This window comes from Epinephelus fuscoguttatus, linkage group LG10 (assembly GCF_011397635.1).
Source record: "Epinephelus fuscoguttatus linkage group LG10, E.fuscoguttatus.final_Chr_v1".
NCBI lineage: Eukaryota > Metazoa > Chordata > Actinopteri > Perciformes > Serranidae > Epinephelus > Epinephelus fuscoguttatus.
Window position 1 is genome coordinate 6,457,928 of NC_064761.1, and position 21,830 is coordinate 6,479,757.

General features: G+C 40.7%; 1 protein-coding gene across 1 annotated transcript in view; it reads left to right on the forward strand.

Moving 5' to 3' along the window:
* The first annotated feature begins 5,615 nt into the window (after window positions 1–5,615).
* The window catches only part of LOC125895244 (phosphodiesterase 4D interacting protein), a 114,624-nt gene continuing 98,409 nt past the window's right edge, over window positions 5,616–21,830 (forward strand). The window contains exons 1-3 of the mRNA XM_049586909.1: window positions 5,616–6,192; window positions 10,046–10,098; window positions 13,753–13,820. Coding sequence (XP_049442866.1) covers window positions 6,167–6,192; window positions 10,046–10,098; window positions 13,753–13,820 — 147 coding nt within the window. The 5' untranslated portion in view covers window positions 5,616–6,166. The remainder of the gene's footprint in view (window positions 6,193–10,045; window positions 10,099–13,752; window positions 13,821–21,830) is intronic.

Genomic DNA, 21,830 nt, shown 5'->3' on the forward strand with positions numbered 1-21,830 from the left:
TGTAGCGAGATGTCTGACTGGGAAACACAGCCAGCTTGTGAAGCCAATGCAGGCTGTAGATGAAGAGATGCACTTCAGCCAGTCTTCTTTCAAATTCATCCATTTTGAACTGAGCGACACTAGTGCGTCTTGCGAAAAGTTTCAAAATCCTGGAGGTGCGCAACCTTACAGAGCGCCAGTGCGCGCGGCTGCCGCCAGGTGCGCAATTACGTCATTTATGGCATGCGAAACTCGTGCATTCACGACTTCATTGAGCATAAACTAGGCTTCACTCCCCGCTGTTGCTAGCATTCCACCCACAGAAGCATTCCACAGTGGTGGTGAGCGAGGCAAAGGGACAGTGGGGTAGCTAACGTTAGCTAGCTAATTCTTGTCTCATTTGTGGTCTGATAACAGAGAGACAGAGGTCATCGCACGGACAGGCTGTGCTGAAAATGACTGTGCTGAAAGCAACTCTACAATGAAATCTGATTGAATAAATCAATGTAAGAGAAACACTGGGTTACTGCATGATGTGTGTGCATATGCCTGTGGTTGTCTGGTGGGAGGAGCTTAGGACAAAGAGGGGGAAGCTGCGGGAGGAGGGTGTGTTTTCAATTTCTGCCTTTTTTTTTTTTTTTTGGCTTTTTCAGATTTTTGTCTCCCCTAGCTTTAAGTGCACTTTTTCATTATTTAGTCTGAAAGTAGGTGCTGTCACAGCTGATCTGGTGACAGCTACCTAAACAAAGAAGGAAGTGGAGGAAGTTAGTGATTAAGGGACACAGGCATGGAAGGTGACATGGGAGGAGGGGTGCAAAGAAGGAGGGAAGAGTGGAGGAAGGTGTGATCAGGATAATAACAGTGTTAGTTACTGTCAGCAGACTGCCCCTCTTCTCCTTCTTTTCATGTCTGACTCCTCACTGTTTTTCTTCTTCTCTTACTGTAACTCCCTCCCTCCTTCACTCAGTCAGGGAGCTGAGAGGACGGCCTCTCACCACCTCAAACCGAAATAACAGCCTTCTAACATCACTCATATCAGATAACTTCATGATGAACTCAGTGTGTCAGAACATCAAGCTGTCTCATCAGACTCGACTGGTTCTAAACAAACTAACCTGGTGTCAGTGTTTCTCTCTGACCCAGTTCAGATCATTAGTCTGTCTCTGGTCATCTGATCTCAACCACTTGGCTGAAAATAAACATGGCTCATCCAAGACAATCTGAGTTTTCTTACTGAGAATCTCATCTTCTGACCTCATGGGATCACATTCATCAGCAAACACTTAATCATCTGCACACGCTCCACATAGTTTAGCTCTGACAAAAGCTGATTCCTATGGCTGAACAGCTAAATCATGATCTAACATTTGAAGAGCAGGTGGAAGCCATGATGGATGTCAGTGAGGGATACGGTGCGGTAAAACAGTACAGTACAGTACAGTCAAATGATGTGAAAAAAGAAATAAAAATGAATGTGATGTTATAGTGGTCAATAAATAAATTTAGCTCGAAATGTAGCAAAGGTAGTAATATAAGAGTCAGGACAATTAATCAGTCAAAGGCTCAAACAAGGAAGATAAACTATAACATACTGAGAGGAGAAACTAAACCAGATGGAGTCTGATTATGAGACAACTTACTATCTATCATATGTGGTTGCAATCTGTCTCAGCAGCAGTTAACATCTCACCCCAAAATAGTTTAACTCTGATGTTAAACCCATTAATAACCACTGGGTAATGTTAGGCGTGCCATCTTGATAGTAAGCCCTGTCACTGTGTGTGTGACTCTGTCCCAGGCACAGAGCTATGGTCCCGCGGCAGTAGTCTAATGGTAAACAGAGAGAGACAGGAGGGCTGAGCGAATCAATAAGCTGCACGCAGCTCTACAATGAAATTAGATTTTACTCATTTTAAATGGTCAAATTTGCTGCAAAGTTGCAGTAATTGGACAAAAATACAAGGCCATGCAGAATGCACAGTGATTGGCTGAATTTATGTTAATTTTTGCAATGGCAACATTGCAAAATGCTGGAGGGGCTGAGAAATGGACTGACCAGTGATTTTGCAGAACACTATTTTGTCACAGTCGCAGAAGTTGACCTTTGACCTTTTGGATATAAAATATCATCACTTCATCATTTTATTCTCTGAGACATTTATGTGAAATTTATCATATAAATCCTTGAGTTTTGGCCTGAAATGTGCTTGTGAGGTCACAGTGACGTTTGACCACCAAAGTGTAATCAGTTTATCCATCAGTCCAAGTGGACTTATGTGCTGAAGTTGATGAAATTCCTTCAAGGCGTTCCTGAGATATTGCATTCATGAGAATGGGACGTATGAACGGGGGGAGGAACAACCTAAAGACAAAATACCTCTTGCTATGGCTGTGACCAGTACACAGCCATAAATTAATTTTTTTTACATAAAGTAAAAATTAAGCACCGTTTCCACCGAGCAGTATGGTACGGTTGAGTTCACTTCTGTACGCTTTTTTTTCTGTTTCCATTACAAAAAGTTGTGGATGGTACCAATGGAACCATTCCTAACTGTTACCATTTTTGGCCTTCTGTTGGGGTACCTAGCACACAGATCTGGTACTAAGAGGTGGAGCTGTGAACACTGCAGTCCATTGATTGGTCAATAGCAGACGGTCACTCTGCTCAGGGCTGAGTTGTGGCTGGTTTTGAGGCTCATGTAACCACTGTTCATACTGTGGAGAGTTTTATTAGTAAACTGTCACTATAAAATGAAAGGATGAGTCAGAGAAAAAGTAACTTCATTCACTGGGCCGACTGCCGCCATGTTGGCGTGCAGCCTCGTTCTGTGGATGGTAAATGAGGTGCAGACTTCCATCTGTGTCACCAATAATGAGGAAATACAGTGACTGATGGACAGAGCAGGGAGTGACAACATCCCCGCCCACATTTAAGGGTGGGTTGCAGTGGAAACACTAAACTGACCTGGGTCTAGGTACCATGTCTGAAGGGTACTCTCCAAAGGGCTCCAAAGGTACCATACCGAAAGCATTTGGTGTAAATGGGGCTTAAGTTAAATGAAGAGCCAATAGGAAAGCTTTTTAGCCAGAGTGTGACAAGTTCTGTTATGTATGTAAGTAAGCATATGACAACTCTCTCACGTACAACTTGTTTGGCTTGTGACCCTTTAAAAAGTCAAAGTCATTTTACTTTTTCCATCCTATTTTGTAAACATGTTTTGATTCCTGACTTTGCGACCCCTTTGGGGGATCCTGTCTCTCAGGTTGTGAACCACTGACTTTAAGCTCCACATACAGAGAGTTAAAAAAAACACAACACAGTAATAAACATGCAAGGCTCCAAGTGAACTGAGCAGTAAATCACAGAATGAAGGGTTGTTGTTTTGTCTGATTGCATAACGTGTTTGGCTCAGCAGAGGGAAGCCTCCCAGTCCGAACTCTGGTGTTCTGTCTCCTCCTCTGCTCAGACCTGCAGGGCTGCACTCCCACAGCCCCTCAGCACTCCTGACTGAACCGGCTGCATGTGTGGAATGTGAGGCAGGTTTGTGAGGATACTGCTGCTGGTTGAGAGAGAAAGGATAGAAATTCCTTGAATTTTAACTTAAGCCAACAGTACATGTGTCTGTTTGTACAGACTACAGATTACACAGAGTTCTGAATCTGGAATGTACTTTGCGAAACCTTTACTCCCTCATGCTGCAGGTGTTCAGCAACATCCAGTGTTAGTTATTTAAAGGGCATACTGCAAGTTTTACACTGCATTCCCACATACAGATTCAAAAGTGGCTGGTCTGTAGTCTGTACCTTTTAGGTATTGAAAATAAACTATATACTCAGGTCAGGCTGGGCAATAATCTGACTCGACATGATGAAGCACTTAATTTCACGCATAGTTTTTCTGCAAGTCTTGACAGCCCAAAGATTGAAGTCGCCTCGTAGTGAGTTCGGGAGCCACTGACAGCTATGATAATTTCTTTTCTTGATTTTGTTCTTTACATAAAAATCAAAAAGAGACCAGATAAAGATTAAATAATGGCTTGTAATTTCCACTTGATTAGACTTTGCCTGTAAGTGTTGAGCTGCTGTTAATTCAACAGTTCCTGTAGATTTTTCACAATAAAAGCCTTAATAGACTATAGGCAATAGAAGGGATTGTACACCCTGAACAACTGTTTTAATTTGAAAATGATTCTGAAACTGAATTTGCAGTAACAGCAAAAAGCAGCAGTAAATTAATGGCCCTGAAACGTCAACAACCCATGGTCAGCAGTCGGTCAATGTCGGCCATCGACGAGCTTCTGTTGCCCTAGTTTTTGCGGTGTGTCCCACACCATTACATTGTCGGCCTTTGTCGAATTGGCATTCAAGATGGCAGAGCCTATCAGTTACATGAATCGTTCTGATTGGCAGTTCAGCTCAGAAACAGAAGTGAGCAAAGCAAACAAACAACTAAACTCAAGAGGGCGTGAGATTAAAACAAACTTGTCATATTAAGTATGTTGATGTTTTTATCCATTTAGGTCTTTAGCAGAAATGGTTTTAATTCTTTGTGTTATTGTTGGCTAGCGCAGTGTAAATATCGTGTATTCTTTCAGCATTGGCTTGTGTTGTTATTGTGTTAACTGGCTAACCAGCTTCTTGAATCCGTGCTGTCAGTCTTCTGGTTTCCCTTCTGAATGACGAATACAGACTACTGCTGCCTAAAGGTGTGGAGCGTTATTTCCTCTCATGCAGACACAGAACGTACTTGCTAGTTGGTTGTTGGCTGTAGGTAACCAAACAGTTGGCCTTTGTCACTGCTAGTTCTTTAATATTGGTTTAGTATGTCTGGGCCTTAAAATGGGTCCTACTTTGTCTCAAATGAAGGTATTTTTCTCTGTTCATTGAAGGTAAATACAGACACGCTTTGATTATTTATAGTAATGGACTACAGTACCCCAAACCACACAGATGGTCATTTAAGTTCAAACTAAAACCGCAAGTTTTTTTGTCCAGAACATTACTAAAATGTACACATATGCAAACACACACCCCAGCAGACCACACCCTCCTGTTTGGAGAAGCACTGAGGAGGAATTTCCATGGCCGTTGATCCAGACTCCGGCCCCACCGCTCTCTGTCTTTGATCCTGAGCTCCCTCCACCAGCCTCAGTGTGCTGCTTGTCTGTTTGAATCAAGTCATTACAGCTGCACTGTTTGTCTTCTGAACTGCTTTTCTAAGAGAGCGATAATAGACACAGTTATTGTGGATTTATAAGACATATCCTTAGATCTGTCTCCTGTGTGTGTGTGTGTGTGTGTGTGTGTGTGTGTGTGTGTGTGTGTGCTGCATGACCTGCAGGCAGAATTGTAGAGCAGCTCAGTGTGTGTTTTGTACTGGGGGAGGTTAGTGTCTGGATTCATACCTTGTTTTACCTGCTGGAAGCGTGCTCCAACATGTCACACACACCTGCAGGGGGAGGAGGGGATGCATGAATACACACATACACACCCCATACGCACGAAAACACACACACACACAAAAACACATATGGGTGCTCTTCTTGTGCTCCACCCTGCCTTTAAAAAATACCAGAGGTAAATAGTCAATTGATAGCTTAGTGACTGTTTTACCAGCGATGGCAGGAAGACGTTGGTGCGGTTTGCACACATGCTGACACACACTCACTCACACACACACACACACACACACACACACACACACACACACACACACACACACACCTAGTGAAGCGTCTGTTTTGGAGCATGCTGAAACAGATCAGTCTTTCATACTGAACAGGGCAGACTGTGTACCTTTGCTCCCCACTGGTGTTTACCTCCCCTCTCTGCTGCTGCTTTCTGCCACGTCAAATCACTGCCTGGGTGCTTGGCTCGCTCCTCCGGGAGCCTCGCGGCCAAACAGCCTGACTGTGGTCACCCAGCTCTGGGTCTGAGGAGTCAGAAACAAACTGGCTGGAAGATTCCTACCAACTCACAGCTCAGCTTCATCGGCTGGTATTTTGGCTGCGTCTGACTGTCTGCTGGAGCTCTGCTTTCTGTTGGAAGATAAACGGATGTGTTCAGGTCTATGGAGGCACTCAGACTGAGGACTCCCACTCACCTGACAGTTGAGGAGATACTTGAAGAGTGACTGCTGGAAGTGTTTTGTGTTTGTTTTTTTGTTTTTTATTTATGCAGCTGAAAAATGAGTGGATATCTTTATAGAGGAAGGTAAGGCTTTTTGGATGATAACAGCTCTTGTGATGAATCATGGGTGTTCTGAGTGTGTGTAGTGTGTGAACTGTGGTTTTTTGTGTGTACACATGTGTGGGTGTGCATTCATGAATGTAATGGGAATAGAAAAGCTTCTCTTCTGCACTGAATGCAGATAAATAAAGTAAAAAAGTCATCTTTACCTCGTAATGAAAAGAGGACCTTTGTGCCAGTGTTACATAACGAGGGTTCAGCTCCCACATGTGGTGTTCCTGGATGATGGGCAGCTATTGGCTAAGCTATAGCCTCAGTTGTTTCAAACCAAAAGCCTGAATTATATTTGCTCAGTACTGTCATTTTAACCTCTTCAAACCTGCCAGACTAAACAATCGGTTCATCATTCATTTTGTCAAAGCCGCATAATGTTAATTCATGTTTAATCTGTTAGAAATGTGTTTAACTCCTCAACTTTCAATATCCTCCTTAAGTGAGCTCAGTGTTCATCTTATCCCACACTTTCTAACAGTATCATAAACTGTATATTGTGTATTGCTTAAGCTCAGTGTGACTGGTATGTTTGGAAACTTTAGGTCTCTGCCACAGTTTCGAAGTAACGTATGTGGTTTCTAACAAACAGCATGAGTTTGTAATCATTGACCCACACAGCTGGTCAATGAGGTTTAAGGAGTTAAAATACATTAAACCAAATATCTGGAATGTTTCCTTTGGATGTTAAGCTACAGCCATTTAAAACATGAAGTCTTGAGGTGTAATGTCAGTTAATGTAAAGTAGCTAGGACAGGACAATATTGACAAAAAAACACAAAATTTGTGACTGAATATTTCAATATTGACATGTGGATATAATCAGGACTTAATTATGTGTGTCACTGGTGTGAACATTTTTGGCTAGTTGGTTTGTTTGTTGCTCAATGATCCTTGATGGATTAGGAACACTTACATCTGATCCAGGCTGTTCTCATTCCCAGGTTGTTGAATAGGCTCCTGACACTTTTTCATGTCCATGTGATACCGATGCCAAAAGCACCCTTTGGCGCCTCTGTAGCCCTTTTAACACCTGGTATTAGCATGCGTCCTGGTTGATCAGATCACAAGCAGACAGCTCCAAGTAGGCTACAGGTGTAAATGCATCAAATCAATCCTTAACGCATCTTGACATATGGTCAGTCAGACCACATTTGGGGGTGGTCTGGGCTGCATATGGCCACATTCTTGTGTCCTGGACCACACTGCTGATGTCCTTGCTTAGCAGAAGCCCCAGTGGAAAATATAACTTTTGTTAATGCAGTTGTGGATGCAGAGCTGAAGGACTGTTTCTGGAGCCACTCTTCTTCTAGTGAGTGGTCAGTTCAACGTCTGCCCACTTAGCAGGAGCTAACACATCAGCAGCAGCAGCAGCAGCAGCAGCTGTTTAATGGTTCCAACAAACTTACACTGACGTCGAAACGGCTCGACTCTGTTGTTAAACCCCTGAAAAACCATGGCAACACATTCTAATGTCAGGTGTAAACAGACAGGCTCAGAGCTGTCCACCTGTGATTGGATAACTCAAGGCAAACAATAATATCTGGTGTAAATGGGCTCTATTAAATGCATGGGGCTTTGAGCTAACTCCAGTGTAAACCCATCCATGGCAATACTTGACACACAGAGCGACTGACCTATAGTATAAAGCACAATAGAGTCGGCATAGGGTGGGTTAAACAAACTCAGACTTTCACCCAGGAGACCTCTGTTCATGTTCCATGTGAAACCAAAAGTCATTGCTGTTTAACTTAACTTCTGTCCATCATGTACTTATGTCATACCCAGGATGTATTTATGTCTTATTTTAACCCAAAACATGTTTTTTTGAAACCTAACCAAGGAGTTTTGTTGCCTAAACCAAACCACGACAGCTTGACAACATTAACCACGTATAACATTATGTTTCAACCAGGAGAGTTGTGCATCATACTATATAGACATTGCAGGGTGCTACTCACAGAGACGCCAAGGGTGTCTTCAGTGTCTGTATCACACAGAAGGGCGTGAGAAAGCATCAATACTGGACTACCTGGGATGATTGGTTAATGATGAATGATTAGTGGTGCGTTTAAGTGCAACTGTGTCACAGAAATGACTTTAATGGCACATGTGAGGGGAAAATCATGGATCAAGAAGTTAGCTTTGCTTCTGCTGAAGGCCTTGAGCTTCATGGGAGGTATGAAGTGTCCTTTCAGATATCCCAGCCTACTTTGGAGCCCCTTTTCCACTGCACCAAAAACCCACTAACACTCGCTACATCTGGTGTTTTTACGTAATGGTAAAGGTTAGTCACAGGCATGTATCGGCTCTGGCCCTGATCGGCAGTAATCAAAACACAACACGTGGGTGAACGTGTGAACGTGTGTACCCAAATGCAATGACGTGCCACCACAAAATTCTGTCCGTCTCTGCCCAAGCAGTGCTCAAACATTGATCTAAATAATTTGGTGCATGTCTCTCCCTCTCTCTCTCCCCCTTTCACGCTTCACTGTCCTGTCAATTAAAGGCAAAAAATGCCCAAAAAAATATCTTAAAAAAAAAAAATACACAGCTCTGGTCAACTGGCAATGAGAAAGAAGTCTATGTTCTGTTTTTAGTGGCTTCACCACCTACACACTTTTGTGTTGCAAGTGTCAGTTGCATTAGCTTGTTGAAACATTAGTTAACAGGGAGCTGATTTGGAGAGGTTTGACATGTAGTCACATGAAAGCACAAATGTTGTTCTCACAAAACACACACAGCTGCTGTTAGAGGCCTCCACTGTTGTCTACTCAGCGTCTATCTCACACATTTACTCCCATATCATGCAGCTCTCTGCTCCTCCAGCTGTCATCAACAAGTGTTCAGGCCAGCAAGGAGGTCTTGTAGTTACAACTGGCAAACACACACATACTCACACCTAGGTGGTCAAGATGTTGTTAAATCAGAGCATCCACTCATTGCTCTGAAAGCCTTTGATTCCTGTGTTATTCGGGGCTAATTACATTCTCACCCTGATGTGAAGCTCCTTCGTCTGCCTGATCTTCACTTAAGTTAATAAAAAGCCCTTACAGCCTGGCAAGATCTGCTTTAGCTTAATCTGGCTCATTGATTATTCATGAAAGGCTCTGAGGACGTGCTAATGGGGAGAAAATCCAGCCCACGTTCCTCTGATCCTAAAAAAATCCTCCTTATTGACTAACTTCGAGCCATATTGAGACAGTGAATCTCAGAGGCCAAACAGGCTTTTTTTTCTCTTTTAGGTAAAAATATACAACAGAAGAACAACACACCTTCACTTTACTAACCAGTAAAGTCTTTTCATTGGCTGGACTAACTATTAATGTGAATCTCTGAGCAATAAATAGTCTCAGAAAGCCTCAGAGGGTTTCATTTGTTAAAGTCTTGACCGATTGGTGGAAGGATTTTGTGGATTCTTCCACTCTCTGTCTTTGTTTACTGTTTCTCAGCTGGTGAGTGATGGCTGTGTGACTTAAAGCATGCGCTGACTCAGTTTCCATCACCAGTGTGTGAGTCTGCCTGCTGTCTCTGACATGTCAGTGGGAACCTTCCGCCCCCCCCTCCTTCAACACTGCTTGTCCTGGACTATTTTTTGACCCTCTGTGCTTATAGAGAATTTACCACACTTTGAGTGACATGTGACGTAGACGGGACACCAGCAGGTAGGGTATGCTGTAGGTGGGAAGATGGTTCATTAGAATAAGGGTGGAAAAACAGGTTTCTGTGCAGGAATAAGCAGCAGTGTGTGTGGTTAGTGGCTGGTGAAGACACATGGGACTGTTGAGTCTGAGGGAACTGGGCTGATAGCTGTGTCTTGTTTCAGGCACTGTGGTGCAGAGAAACGGGCCAGGCCAAAGAGCATCGGACCTATGATGGGTAAGTACATATCCCACATTTATCTAATACTCTGATGGTTTACTCTTTGTTGATAGGTAGAAAATTCATGTCTCTACCAATGTGTTCTTTGTCTGTTGTGTCACACTGAGTGGACTTTACTGGTTTATTTTTCCAGGAAGAAAACATTATTAACACCTCATAACAGTTTACCGCCCTCGGCCTGATACATGCTCCTGTGTTGACTAATAATCTGTTTTTAGGAGCAACAGTGTGTTGCCACTGTGAGTCTATGAATGACCGAGTGTGTTAGTAATAGCCACCGCCCCTTTAATAGGTGTCTGTGCTTTCGCACTTGTGATGACTTTGGCTACATCCAAACAGTACAGCAGGTAAAATGTTTCTTGATATTATTTTTTGGGCAACTCTTAATTTTACAGGTTCTGTTATTGCCTTGTACAGTAATCTCCTCGGATATATACTTAAAAGAACTGTATAATTTGGTAGTAATAGTAGATGAATTAGAAAATATTTTGTACCAGCAGTACCTTCTCATTTATCTGCACATTTAAGAAAGGACCAAGAAATAAAGTATTTTTTATTAGTTATTTTGGGTTCATGCTACTTTCTTTAAAGAACATAAAGTTTTAGTGAGTATGAAAACTGCCAGAGAAGTATTCCAACCCAAGTAAATGCTAGTATTGTTCATCTAGCCTACTGTTTACAGATTAAAAGACTCTTTGGGTCACTGGCAATTCATCTGAATTCATTTACTGGGAAGGACCAAGGGAGCACTTTCCCCAATAATTAGAAGGCAATTGCATCATGCTTTTCAAGAGCATTTTAAAGAGGAAATTTGTACAAAACTGTGGGATCTGCAAAAATAAAGTGATACCCCTTTAATTCTTTTCACCTCCTATGTTTGAAATTAGTGTTTTTATTCAAATAAGACATTTTTAGTAACATATTACTGATGTCTGATTTGTGCTGCCTTGGTCTTGAGTTAAAATTGTTCAAATATGCTCATTTGCTTTGTTTCTGAGATGTTCAGGTGGATATCAATCTCATGTCTATGTGTTTATTATGAAGTTGGAGTTGGGATGTGTTTAGCCTAGCTTAGTATAAAAACTGGAAGCAGGTGGAAATGGTTAGCCTGGCTCTGCCCAAAGTTAAAAAATTCACCGACCGTGCCAACCCTTCTAGAGGTCACTGATTAACCAACACATTCTCACTCTGACCTTGTCACAAAATAACGTTTGGTCATGGAGTTTCCACATTGACATATGACATGCAAGGTACCCTGGTTGCCTTGGTTGTTGACATTCTGGTATGCTATGCCAACTTCAGCCTGTTACATGCATTGTAGATCTTTTTTGTGGATTTTTTCTCATTGTATCTATGTTTTGTTTTAATTATAGCTTTGACAAATGTATTTTTACCCAAAAAAATTAAGCCCCATTAAAGTGAAATAAACTGAGAAGAGAGAGTAAGTAAGAGGAAGCTATGGGCGGGGGGGGGGGGGGGGATGTGTGTGTCAACTTGCTGTTGGAGAGATAAGAGAGCAAGAAAGTAGCATCTGTAGTAGTGGTGGAAAATGAGTACTGAAACTGTTTCAAATATTCTGAATCAATATATATCAATAAATCAACATTTCTGACACTAGTTTGGACAAAGGGGACATATTATCTCAATAAAGGGTCCTGACAAGTGCGGTAACACAAAGTATCACTGTGTGTGTGTGTTTGCATGGTTGTACCAGTGCGTCATTCATACATTATCAGTGTTGTGTAAGACTTTGTACCCAGGCCTGCTGCAGGCCTCCATCCAGAATACCCTCCACCTTTATGCTACAGAGCAGCTTTTTAATAATATTTAATGTGCAGCAATTTTAAGAAACCGTCAGAAATCTGTGCTCTGCCAAAGCCGTCTTGATTACACCCCTCGGGATCTGGCACTCCACCACCCCCACCTCTATTCTACAGTGAACCAACTGGCCCTGCTTTTAAAGGAATAAAATGCAAACTATTGTACAAATCCCTCCTGTGTGGAGTTTTCTGGGAACGCTCCTGGCCTTTTAGAGACGATAAGTTTGGCTTTGAGACGTCTTAAGACCTCTGGAAGTGTTTCAGCTGGACGGGCATATACCATGTCAGTTCTGTGTGTGTGTGTGTGTATGTGTGTGTGTGGACACGGCCCATATATTCAGGTTTAATAGGGTTATAATGAGACGAAGGCTGATCAGGACGTCTCAGAGATGAAGCTCAGAAAGCCCAGAGGTGTTTATATTTCAGCTCTGTTCTGTTTGACTGATGATTCCCAGCAACAGTGGAACTATTTAAAATGGAGGTACTCAGGATTTATAAGGATTTTTAAATAGTGTTGTTAACAGATGAAATGCATTAATCAAAAATGTCCATTAGACAAATTTGTTATGTCTCTGCTTTTCTGAAAATGCTGCTGATCTTCCATTTAAAAAAATATGTTGACTAAACAATTTTTACTCAAGGTTCACATATTACCTTCTTCTCAGGCTTTCAACCGAACCACATGGCCTTCATCAGCAAAGTAAGTTTAGAATGACATTTCAAGCTCCATTTATGAGCCAGGAGAAGTACTAAATATGCCCGTAATAATAGAAACATTGATATCTAAAGCTCAAAGACATTTAAGCAACTTTTACTGGCTGAAGAAGACCATGTGAATTTGTCAAAGGCTGAGTGTAGGTTGGGTTGTCAGCTGCTGCTGTCAACCTCAATATGACTTTATTGGGTCTGTTGCATCAGGCTTTTTCATGGTCACAGATCAGGGGTCAGAGGTCAGATTCAGATGCAATGACAGAATCCCTGAATATGTAAGGAAGTTGTAGTTAATTATTTATAAGTTGAGAAACTGATTACTTTATTATTCTCCCTCTAATTCTGAAAGCAAACCAACATGCATGTCTCTACTGATGAAGACAACCAATCATTTAAGAAAGAACAACTTGCACGACAAACACGTTGCGAAAGATTGCGATATTGCACTTTGAATATAGGAACAACGTATTAGATTACTTTCTTTCTGTAGGAACGATTTTGTCTGCTGAAAACTCTCTGGCCAATCAGACAGAGCCCTTGCCGTTAGGGAATTGACTGGTCAGAATCTGCACACATGCAAGTGAGGATTATTAGATTAGTGCTGCTGTTTTACTCTGCATGGTTGAAGGAGGAAATTGTGACAAGATGAGTGCAGACAAAAGTATGAGTGCCAGAAAGGAACTGGTGCTTAAAAAAATTAGCCATCTGGCAATATTTTGGATATAGAAGAGACAACGTGGCACAAGCACAGATATGTAAAATGAATACACCTAAATATGTTGCAAGTAATATATTTATCGCGATATTCAACAGCGTTATCTCATATTCTCCTCGTATCTTGCAGCCCTATTTTATAACAATACTTTTTTCATTGTTGCCTGTCCCACAATCACTCTCCTATCAAACAGCACGTAAAAACGACATGAACCACTCTGCTGTTAATGACATATATCTGAATTACCTCAGTTTGTAAGATACAGTGGAAACAAAAGGAAGAACCTCATAACAAAGCATCACAAAGTTCTTAAAAACCCACGCCATGGGAAGCCAAAGTTACAGGTTGTTTCAGTATTGCATTTAAAAATATCTTGAAATGATTTCCTTTTTTCTATCCGTGCAGATTTCTCATGTGATGAAACGGACAAAGGCCCACCAGTACAGATGCACAGCCTCAGAGAGTTTGAACAGGTAAGGATGTGCTCTGATTTAAGCTGTGGTCTCACCTTCAGAGTCACATGATGCACGCAGTGTGATAAGGTCTAAGAGTTTGATGCTGCAGTTCTCATGTGATGAGAAGAGGTGCTGGCTAAATAAGTTATTGCAACATAAACTAAAAGAGCTGCTTGAAAAAAACTTTTGTGGAAATGATGTTCCATTGACGTAGTGCTGTGTGTCAGAGATGTCCAGGCTTGTTTCTGCTCTGTGGTAATCACTATGTAGGTATGTTTGGGAAGATGATGTGGCAACTTAACTCTGCATGAGTCAAGGATTCTCCTCCTTTCACGCTAACTCTCCACAGTTATTGTGTCTCTTATAGATGCTGTAACACTGTTTCTCTCATTATGTACACACATACATGGATAATAAGGATGTTGCAACTCCAGATTTTCCTCCTTTTGCCCTATGGGGTGCCGTTTGTAAAGTGTCTCACGCTGAAAATAACATCAACATTTTGCCACATTTAGCTTCAAACAATGTTTAAAAAAGTATTGTGATTTTTTTAACGTCACCTTTTACCACATTTACAGCAATATTTGTTAACTTAGAAATATATTAAATAGTTAAATCTAAATATTAAATGTGGCACCTAAATGTTAAATGTTAAATCTAAATATTAAATCTAAATCTAAATCTAAATGTTAAATCTAAATATTAAATCTAAATCTAAATGCTAAATCTAAATCTAAATATTAAATCTAAATCTAAATCTAAATGTTAAATCTAAATGCTAAATATAAATATAAATATAAATGTTAAATCTAAATATTAAATCTAAATCTAAATCTAAATGTTAAATATTTAGCTAATATGCAAATTCACACTGCCGGTCACTTGAAGTACCAAAATAAAAGCTTGAGATGGTCAGACTGTTTATAGAATCAAATAACGAATTAAAACCAACTTATCGGGGGAAATGGACACTTGAACATACATTAGCGTGATAATAACTACCTAAAATAACAAGAAACGTGTTTGGAGAAATTTTATTTGACGTGTACTTTGAGTTGTTAGTGTCCCTTCGGAAGGATTAACAACCTAAGCTAAGCTAACAACCGTCAGTTCTTAGCCCTGTTAGCAGTGTCTGTAATGACTCATTAACTCTTAAACGGTCCGTGAAAAAATTATTTTTTTCCAGCGGATGTCTTAGTTACAACATGATTGAGCTAGCAAAGCAGTTTTGTGTTGCGATGTGTGGTATTTATTCAGTTTTGGGAAATCACGATGTCTAGAAAGCATCAGTGGCTGCAGCAGCAAAGCTATCAGGACGTCATCTGTTAAATGTCTCCCATTGTCGGATACGACATTAAACTACTCCAGTTAGCTCAATCATGTTGTAACTAAGACATCCGCTGGAAAAAATATTTTCTTCACAGACCGTTTAGAGTTAGGGAGTCATTACAGACACCGCTAACGGGGCTAACAGCTAACAGTTAGCCTCGCTAATCTACGATAACCATGTTATTAATTTCAGACCGTGATACTAATGTTTGTTCAGTCATAGTGTTTACAGGCTTTACAAACACCAGATTAGTCTAAACAGTGATACAGTGACGTGAAAAACGTGAGATGTGCATATATATATGTTGCTAAACTCCGCTGGTTTTCTACCCGGAAGTATTTGCAAACAACAAGGTGATTCCCTCTGAAGGGACACTAACAGCTCAAAGTACACATCAAATAAAATTTCTCCAAACACGTTTCTTGTTATTTTAGGTAGTTATTATCACGCTAATGTATGTTCAAGTGTCCATTTCCCCCGATAAGTTGGTTTTAATTCGTTATTTGATTCTATAAACAGTCTGACCATCTCGAGCTTTTATTTCGGTACTTCCGGTGACCGGCAGTGTGAATTTGCATATTCGCTAAATATTTAGTTTCACCCAGAACATTTAGATTTAACATTTAGATTTAGATTTAGATTTAATATTTAGATTTAACATTTATATTTAGATTTAGATTTAGCATTTAGATTTAGATTTAATATTTAGATTTAGATTTAGCATTTAGATTTAGATTTAATATTTAGATTTAGATTTAGATTTAGATTTAGCATTTAGATTTAGATTTAATATTTAGATTTAACATTTAACATTTAGGTGCCACATTTAATATTTAGATTTAACTATTTAATATATTTCTAAGTTAACAAATATTGCTGTAAATGTGGTAAAAGGTGACGTTAAAAAAATCACAATACTTTTTTAAACATTGTTTGAAGCTAAATGTGGCAAAATGTTGATGTTATTTTCAGCGTGAGACACTTTACAAACGGCACCCCATATTGCCCCTGGTCCTGATCCAGGTCATTAAACATCAAGTGTCTGCCAATACCAAATCCCTATCTGATATACATATTTCCCATATACAGTAATACAGCTGCACAGTCCACATTTAGAGGTCTATGTTTAAATGGAAAGATGTGTTTTACAGCTGAAGAGCTCTGCTTTAATTCAAAGCCTGTCTGGTCACATTACAGTAGTTGTTGTCAGTGGATATGATTGACTGAAACTGCTGATTGTAGTTTATATGTGCATGCTGTTGGTATTATTGTTAAGAATTGATTTCAGTGTTTTAATGGAGTGAGATGCAATGTTTTTGATCCAGGGTATAGTGGGTTACAGTGAACAATGGATGGAAAAATGATCACATTAAAACTGTGCTGACTTCAGGTTGTCCCTCTGTCAACAGTGGTTATTGAGCTGTTCCAAAAGTGCTCGTTCAAATGGATTTATTTATATGTCAACCTTTCAGAAATGTGGCTAACTTATATTTTTCTGTTTCAGTTATTTAACTGCATTAGAAAATTGTGCCTTGATTACTGTTTCCCTTAGTTACTGGATGGCATTTATGACCCACGATTGCATTACAGCCATCTGACAACAGAAACAGAAAGAGATGTCAATGACGACATCTGTGTTGGACAGATTTACTGTGCTGTTCGTCAGACTGCTCTATATCATGGCTATGATTGGACCATTAAGTTGTTTCCTAACAGCCTTTACCCCTAAAAGACCAGAAAAAGAGGAAATTTAAAGCATTTTTTTTTGCAGTTTTGTTGTTTTAGTGTGGACACAAACTTCAGTAGAACTATAACCTGAAATTGGAAAACACATGTATGACTTCATTTTCCTCTTGACAACTAAACAGCTATTTCAAAAGTCTCCATACTGCTGTGTGTATGGCTGGCAGTAAATATGATCAAAGCTAATGGCTTTCACAAAGACAGAATCAAACATAAAAAGGAGATATATGAATACATAAATGAAACCCACATATGCAGACATATTTTCAGAAGTTGGAATCAAGCATTCTGTATGACAAGCCACTCAGCTAAATAACGTCTGCTTGGTTTTAACAGAGAGGATGGGAGGCGTAGTTTTCCCCCTGGTTCTGAGCCAGAGTAATGGATTCTGGGAGCTTTGCCAGATGCATTATGGGTCTGATATAACTCTGGAGGTGCTTGCTGCAATTACCCTGTTCCCTTTTTAGTGAAGGACAGAGCTATGGAGGAGGGAGGCGCTGGTTTTAGTAATGCTGAATTAATGTGGAGAGTTTGGGTTGTATTGGGGAAAAGGTCAAATGATATGAAATATGAAACTCCAGCAGGATGAGATCAAATCCGCTTGTTCCTGTAGAACAAACTGCCAGATTGATTCTGAGACACAAAAAGCAGCGGCAGGAAAACAACAGACGGTATTTTTTCACCTAAAGGCCATTCTGGTTTTTTAAACAGGTGGCAATTTATAGAATAAAGGGGAACTATTTTAAAGGCTTTGCATCACACCTCATTTTACTCCACTTTAACTCCTCCTTTGCAAACTTTGGCTTGGTCTATAAACAGTATGTGAATGTCCTTAAGGGTTTGCTCAGTGCCTACTAACCAAATAAGGACCTGTTGTATTGCTGCAGAGTGGCTACAGCCTGTCTCTGCAAGATGGACACTGATCTGTATCTCTTGCTATTTTTTATGTAGATGTATAATAAATCCCCCTGTCCAGAGGGGCTATGTACCTGTGCATACTCACCACATCACCTCTGCCAAAGATGCATGCAACCTGCAGTGAGGGGTTGCAGAAAGCTTATTTTAAGGAGTTACAAGCCAAAAAGTTGAGAAACCTGTGTTATAGCATACTGTTTAGATAAAGATTTGTCACTCACAAGTAATACATATGGGAGATAATTAAGGCCTTGGCCTGCAGACATGATATAATTTGACCTTTGAATCATAATGTTCTGACATGTTAGTCAAAAATAGGTTTAGGATTTTGGTTTTAGTTGTTGCATGTGTATATAAAGCTAAAATCTGTAACTTTCCACATTTCTTTCTACAGCATTGAGATACACCATAAATCATTTTGAGACTACAGTAAAGATGGCAGAGCTGCTGAGGAAAAATGATTTACTCCCACATGTGGTAACCTGCTGTTAATGTAAATCAGCCGGTACAGTGTGCCATATGCAACTGTGCTGATATTGCACATTTTTTATGCTTTAATGGACTTGACTGGTTTTTTCAACCTGGACAGTTGTGACATTTTAATAACTGTTTAATTGTGGAGAACATCCCTGGCTTGGTTTGTGTGATATTTCACTATGATGATTTATACATTAAAAACAATGTGGATACCAATTTTAAAGGAGCTATAGGCAACATTCAGAGCATATCTAGGATTAAAGGCTCAGACATACCTTCCGCATCGAACATCTGCAGACAGCTGCGGACATACAAATGCACTCGCAGTGCCATTAATAGTACAACTGTGGGTCTGCGTCAGCCCCCAGCAGTAAACAGAGGGCTGGGAGGTGAGCTTACATCCTCCTACTGCCACGATGCTGATAGGTCCAGAGTGAATATCTGTTGAATGTCCAACTTTTCCATGGTGCAGCTGACCCAGCTAGCTTTAGCAAGGTTTTGTGGACTGGACTGGAGCGAGGACAAAGAGATGGTAAATTGTAATTGGAGCATGCGTTTTTGGTGTGCTTGGTATGCATACAGTCTGAGGGTTGAAAAAGACACAGAGGGCTGCACACAAACATCCGCAAACATCTTACATGGACCTTTGTGGACATGGGTAGATGACAGTGGTGATTGCTCTAAGACTGCAAGGGAAGCTCAGCTTCCCCTAAAATGTCAAATAAGTGGTCAAATATGTACTCTTGTGTTTTCATTTCATTGACTAAATATGCGCTAGAACGCGTTCAACTTTTGTTCAGAATCAGCTACTTATCACAGGTCACTGACGCGACTTTCTTCTCATTCATTCCCGTAGCGTCACAGTGCATTAAACAGAGGAAGCTCAGCGTCCAGACTTCAGTGGGGAAGCATAGAGTGGGTTGTTCCACTGCAGCGAAACTAGACAGTCATTGGATAAATGCTCAGTTTTGTCCCGCCCAGCAGACGCTCAGCGTCTCTGGGGGTCTATGGGGCAGTGGGCCGGCCTCGGCTGGCCTGGACGCTGGGCTTCTGCATGATGATTGGATGATCTGCCTGAGGCTGAATCCCGTTTTGATTGACAGCAAAATGAGCGAATCAGCGATCTTGAAATATAAACCACCACCTGAGCATTTTTCAAGTTTCATTCCGTTGTTCCGAGTTGATCTGGAGACTTTTCCTCTTAGTGACTTTTTCTTTGTTAAAAACAACGAGCGACAAATCTAGCATCTTTTTCTGATGTTATTGGAGACTGTACTTGTGTTTGGAGACTCTGACTTCTGTCGCTCTGCAGTTACTGTCCCCAACGAGCAGCGGGTGCTGCTGTGAGTCCCTCCATCGTCCCAAAGCATTCACAGGCGGTCACACTAGCCTCGTGCAGCAGCCCCAGCCAGCGAGCGAGCTAGCCAGCTGCACATAATTGCAGACAATTTGAATATTGTCGACCGGATTTTGGCGAAGCCATTTGATAGTCTTCCTTACAAGGAGAAACTTAGAGTTAAACAGCAGGGCAGATCAACGCCTCAGACTGATTTGGTGCAAAGGATGGGGAAAAGTAACAGGTCTTTTCACCCATCTGAAAATCTTTGAGGTGTGTTTTGCTGTGGTTCTATGGCATGAGTGTGGTTGAAAAACAGCTTCAATTAAATGCTCCTTATATAAGTTACTGCCTCGCTACAATATGACAACTTTTATGATGTAAACTTAAAGTGAGCTTCCCCTGTTTGAAAGACCAGCAGCCACCACTGGTAGATGACAACATTCACACCATGCAGCCCAAAGTAGGCCCTCACAGATGCAGAAATTATGAATGAGCCCTAAGAGCCTGGTCCAGAGCTGACAGAGCCTGCAGTGTTAGACTGGGGGAGAACGGTGAGCATTATGCTTCTGCGCCAAAGTGGCATAGTGGCGAGTAGCTAGCCAGTGGGATGTGCAATTGTTTTTCCAATCGTGTCACATACTAGGTGGAACATGCATGGAAAAAAAAACCCAATGTAAGAGTGATAAACGTACAGGGACTCACATGCACTAACATGCACGCATGGCCAGACCGTTAAAACAAAGAACAGAGAAGCTCGGATTACAACACACACAGATTTGATCCATTTCATTTTTTCCTTTCTCTGCTCAGGAAGCAGTCATTCCACTATAGCAAAGAGTTGTTTGCTGCTATATTAATGTTCTGAATGTTGTATAAAGTCCCTTTAAGTGGGTAAAATGCATCTTGAACTGGTATAAAAGCTTGAAGAATAAAGCTTTGTATTTTCAGAATGAAGAAATATTTCCCCTGCAGCCATACGAGCAGAGGCAGAAAGCTGAACTTTAAGCTTGCTGGTTGGAGGCTACAATTTAGTGTGCGGGCAGCTTTTCTTTGAAGTTTTCCTCTGACTATCCCACTGAGGGATGAAGGGATGAGTCATGCTATATGCAGACATACAGCACAGACGGCAGACTGGGAGGCAACCTAAACACCGGCTTTGTATGGAGGGATGATGGGAAATGGACTGAGATTGCTGATGTTGTGTGTTTGAATTACAGACGATGTGTTGCAGACCTGCAAAAATCCTTTATAAAGCAACAGACGAGTGTTTTTACACGTTTCACACCATTTACCACAAATCATTCTTTAAATTATTGCTGCTCAGTGGTCCAAAGAATGTTGCAGCGTTTTTAGATGTTTGAATGTTTTTTTTCCCATCTTTGATACAGCCACTGATGTCCTTGTATTTTACTGCAGCTTGACATCCTACAGTACAGAGGCATGAAACCTGCTTTTCTAACCTCATTCATAATGGAAATCGTGTCTGAGCTTTGTTTGAAGTTATTTTCTTGTTGCATAGTGACAGATTCATTTGAAAGTCTGCACGAATACCACGCACACACTCAGTGAGAAGTCTTGTACTGAGTGACTGAAAACAGCTCATTAGCTCACAAGCTAGTGTCTTTCAAGCAGTGTGACTATCTTACAAACTGAGTCTAATAGCCCATATCCTGGATTAACATCTCGGAATTCAGACATTTTGTTTGTTTAGGTGTTCATAAAAAATGTCATGAGGTCAATGTTGAAAACACAAACATACCAGTTGGTAGATAATCTTCTTAGAAACTTTTAATGTGGAAAAAACATCTTCAGGCATTTTAAAACAGCAAATAACTAGCTAACTAACTAACTAAATAAATAAATGAACATAATGCAGGATTTCTTTAACACTCACTGACCAGGGTCATTGTATTTGGGGGGAAAAGTGGGACTGATTACTCAGGGGCCCAATGAGAAGGGGGCTCTTGAAAAGCATGGAATGAAAGGTTTGGTTTTGTTTGCATTTTTTTTAACTATGGCACTTTAATAAGTGCTATAACTAATCAAAATTAATGAGTCAGTTGAAAGAATAAACTTACTGTAAAAAATAGTGGAAACTCTCTGAAGCCCCTATCAGGGGGGCCCTAAGTGTCAGAGGTCCCCCTGGCCTTTGCCACTTAAATTGACCACAAAGAGATGCAAAGAAACTGCAAAGAGACACAAAATAAATACAGAAAGGTCAAAA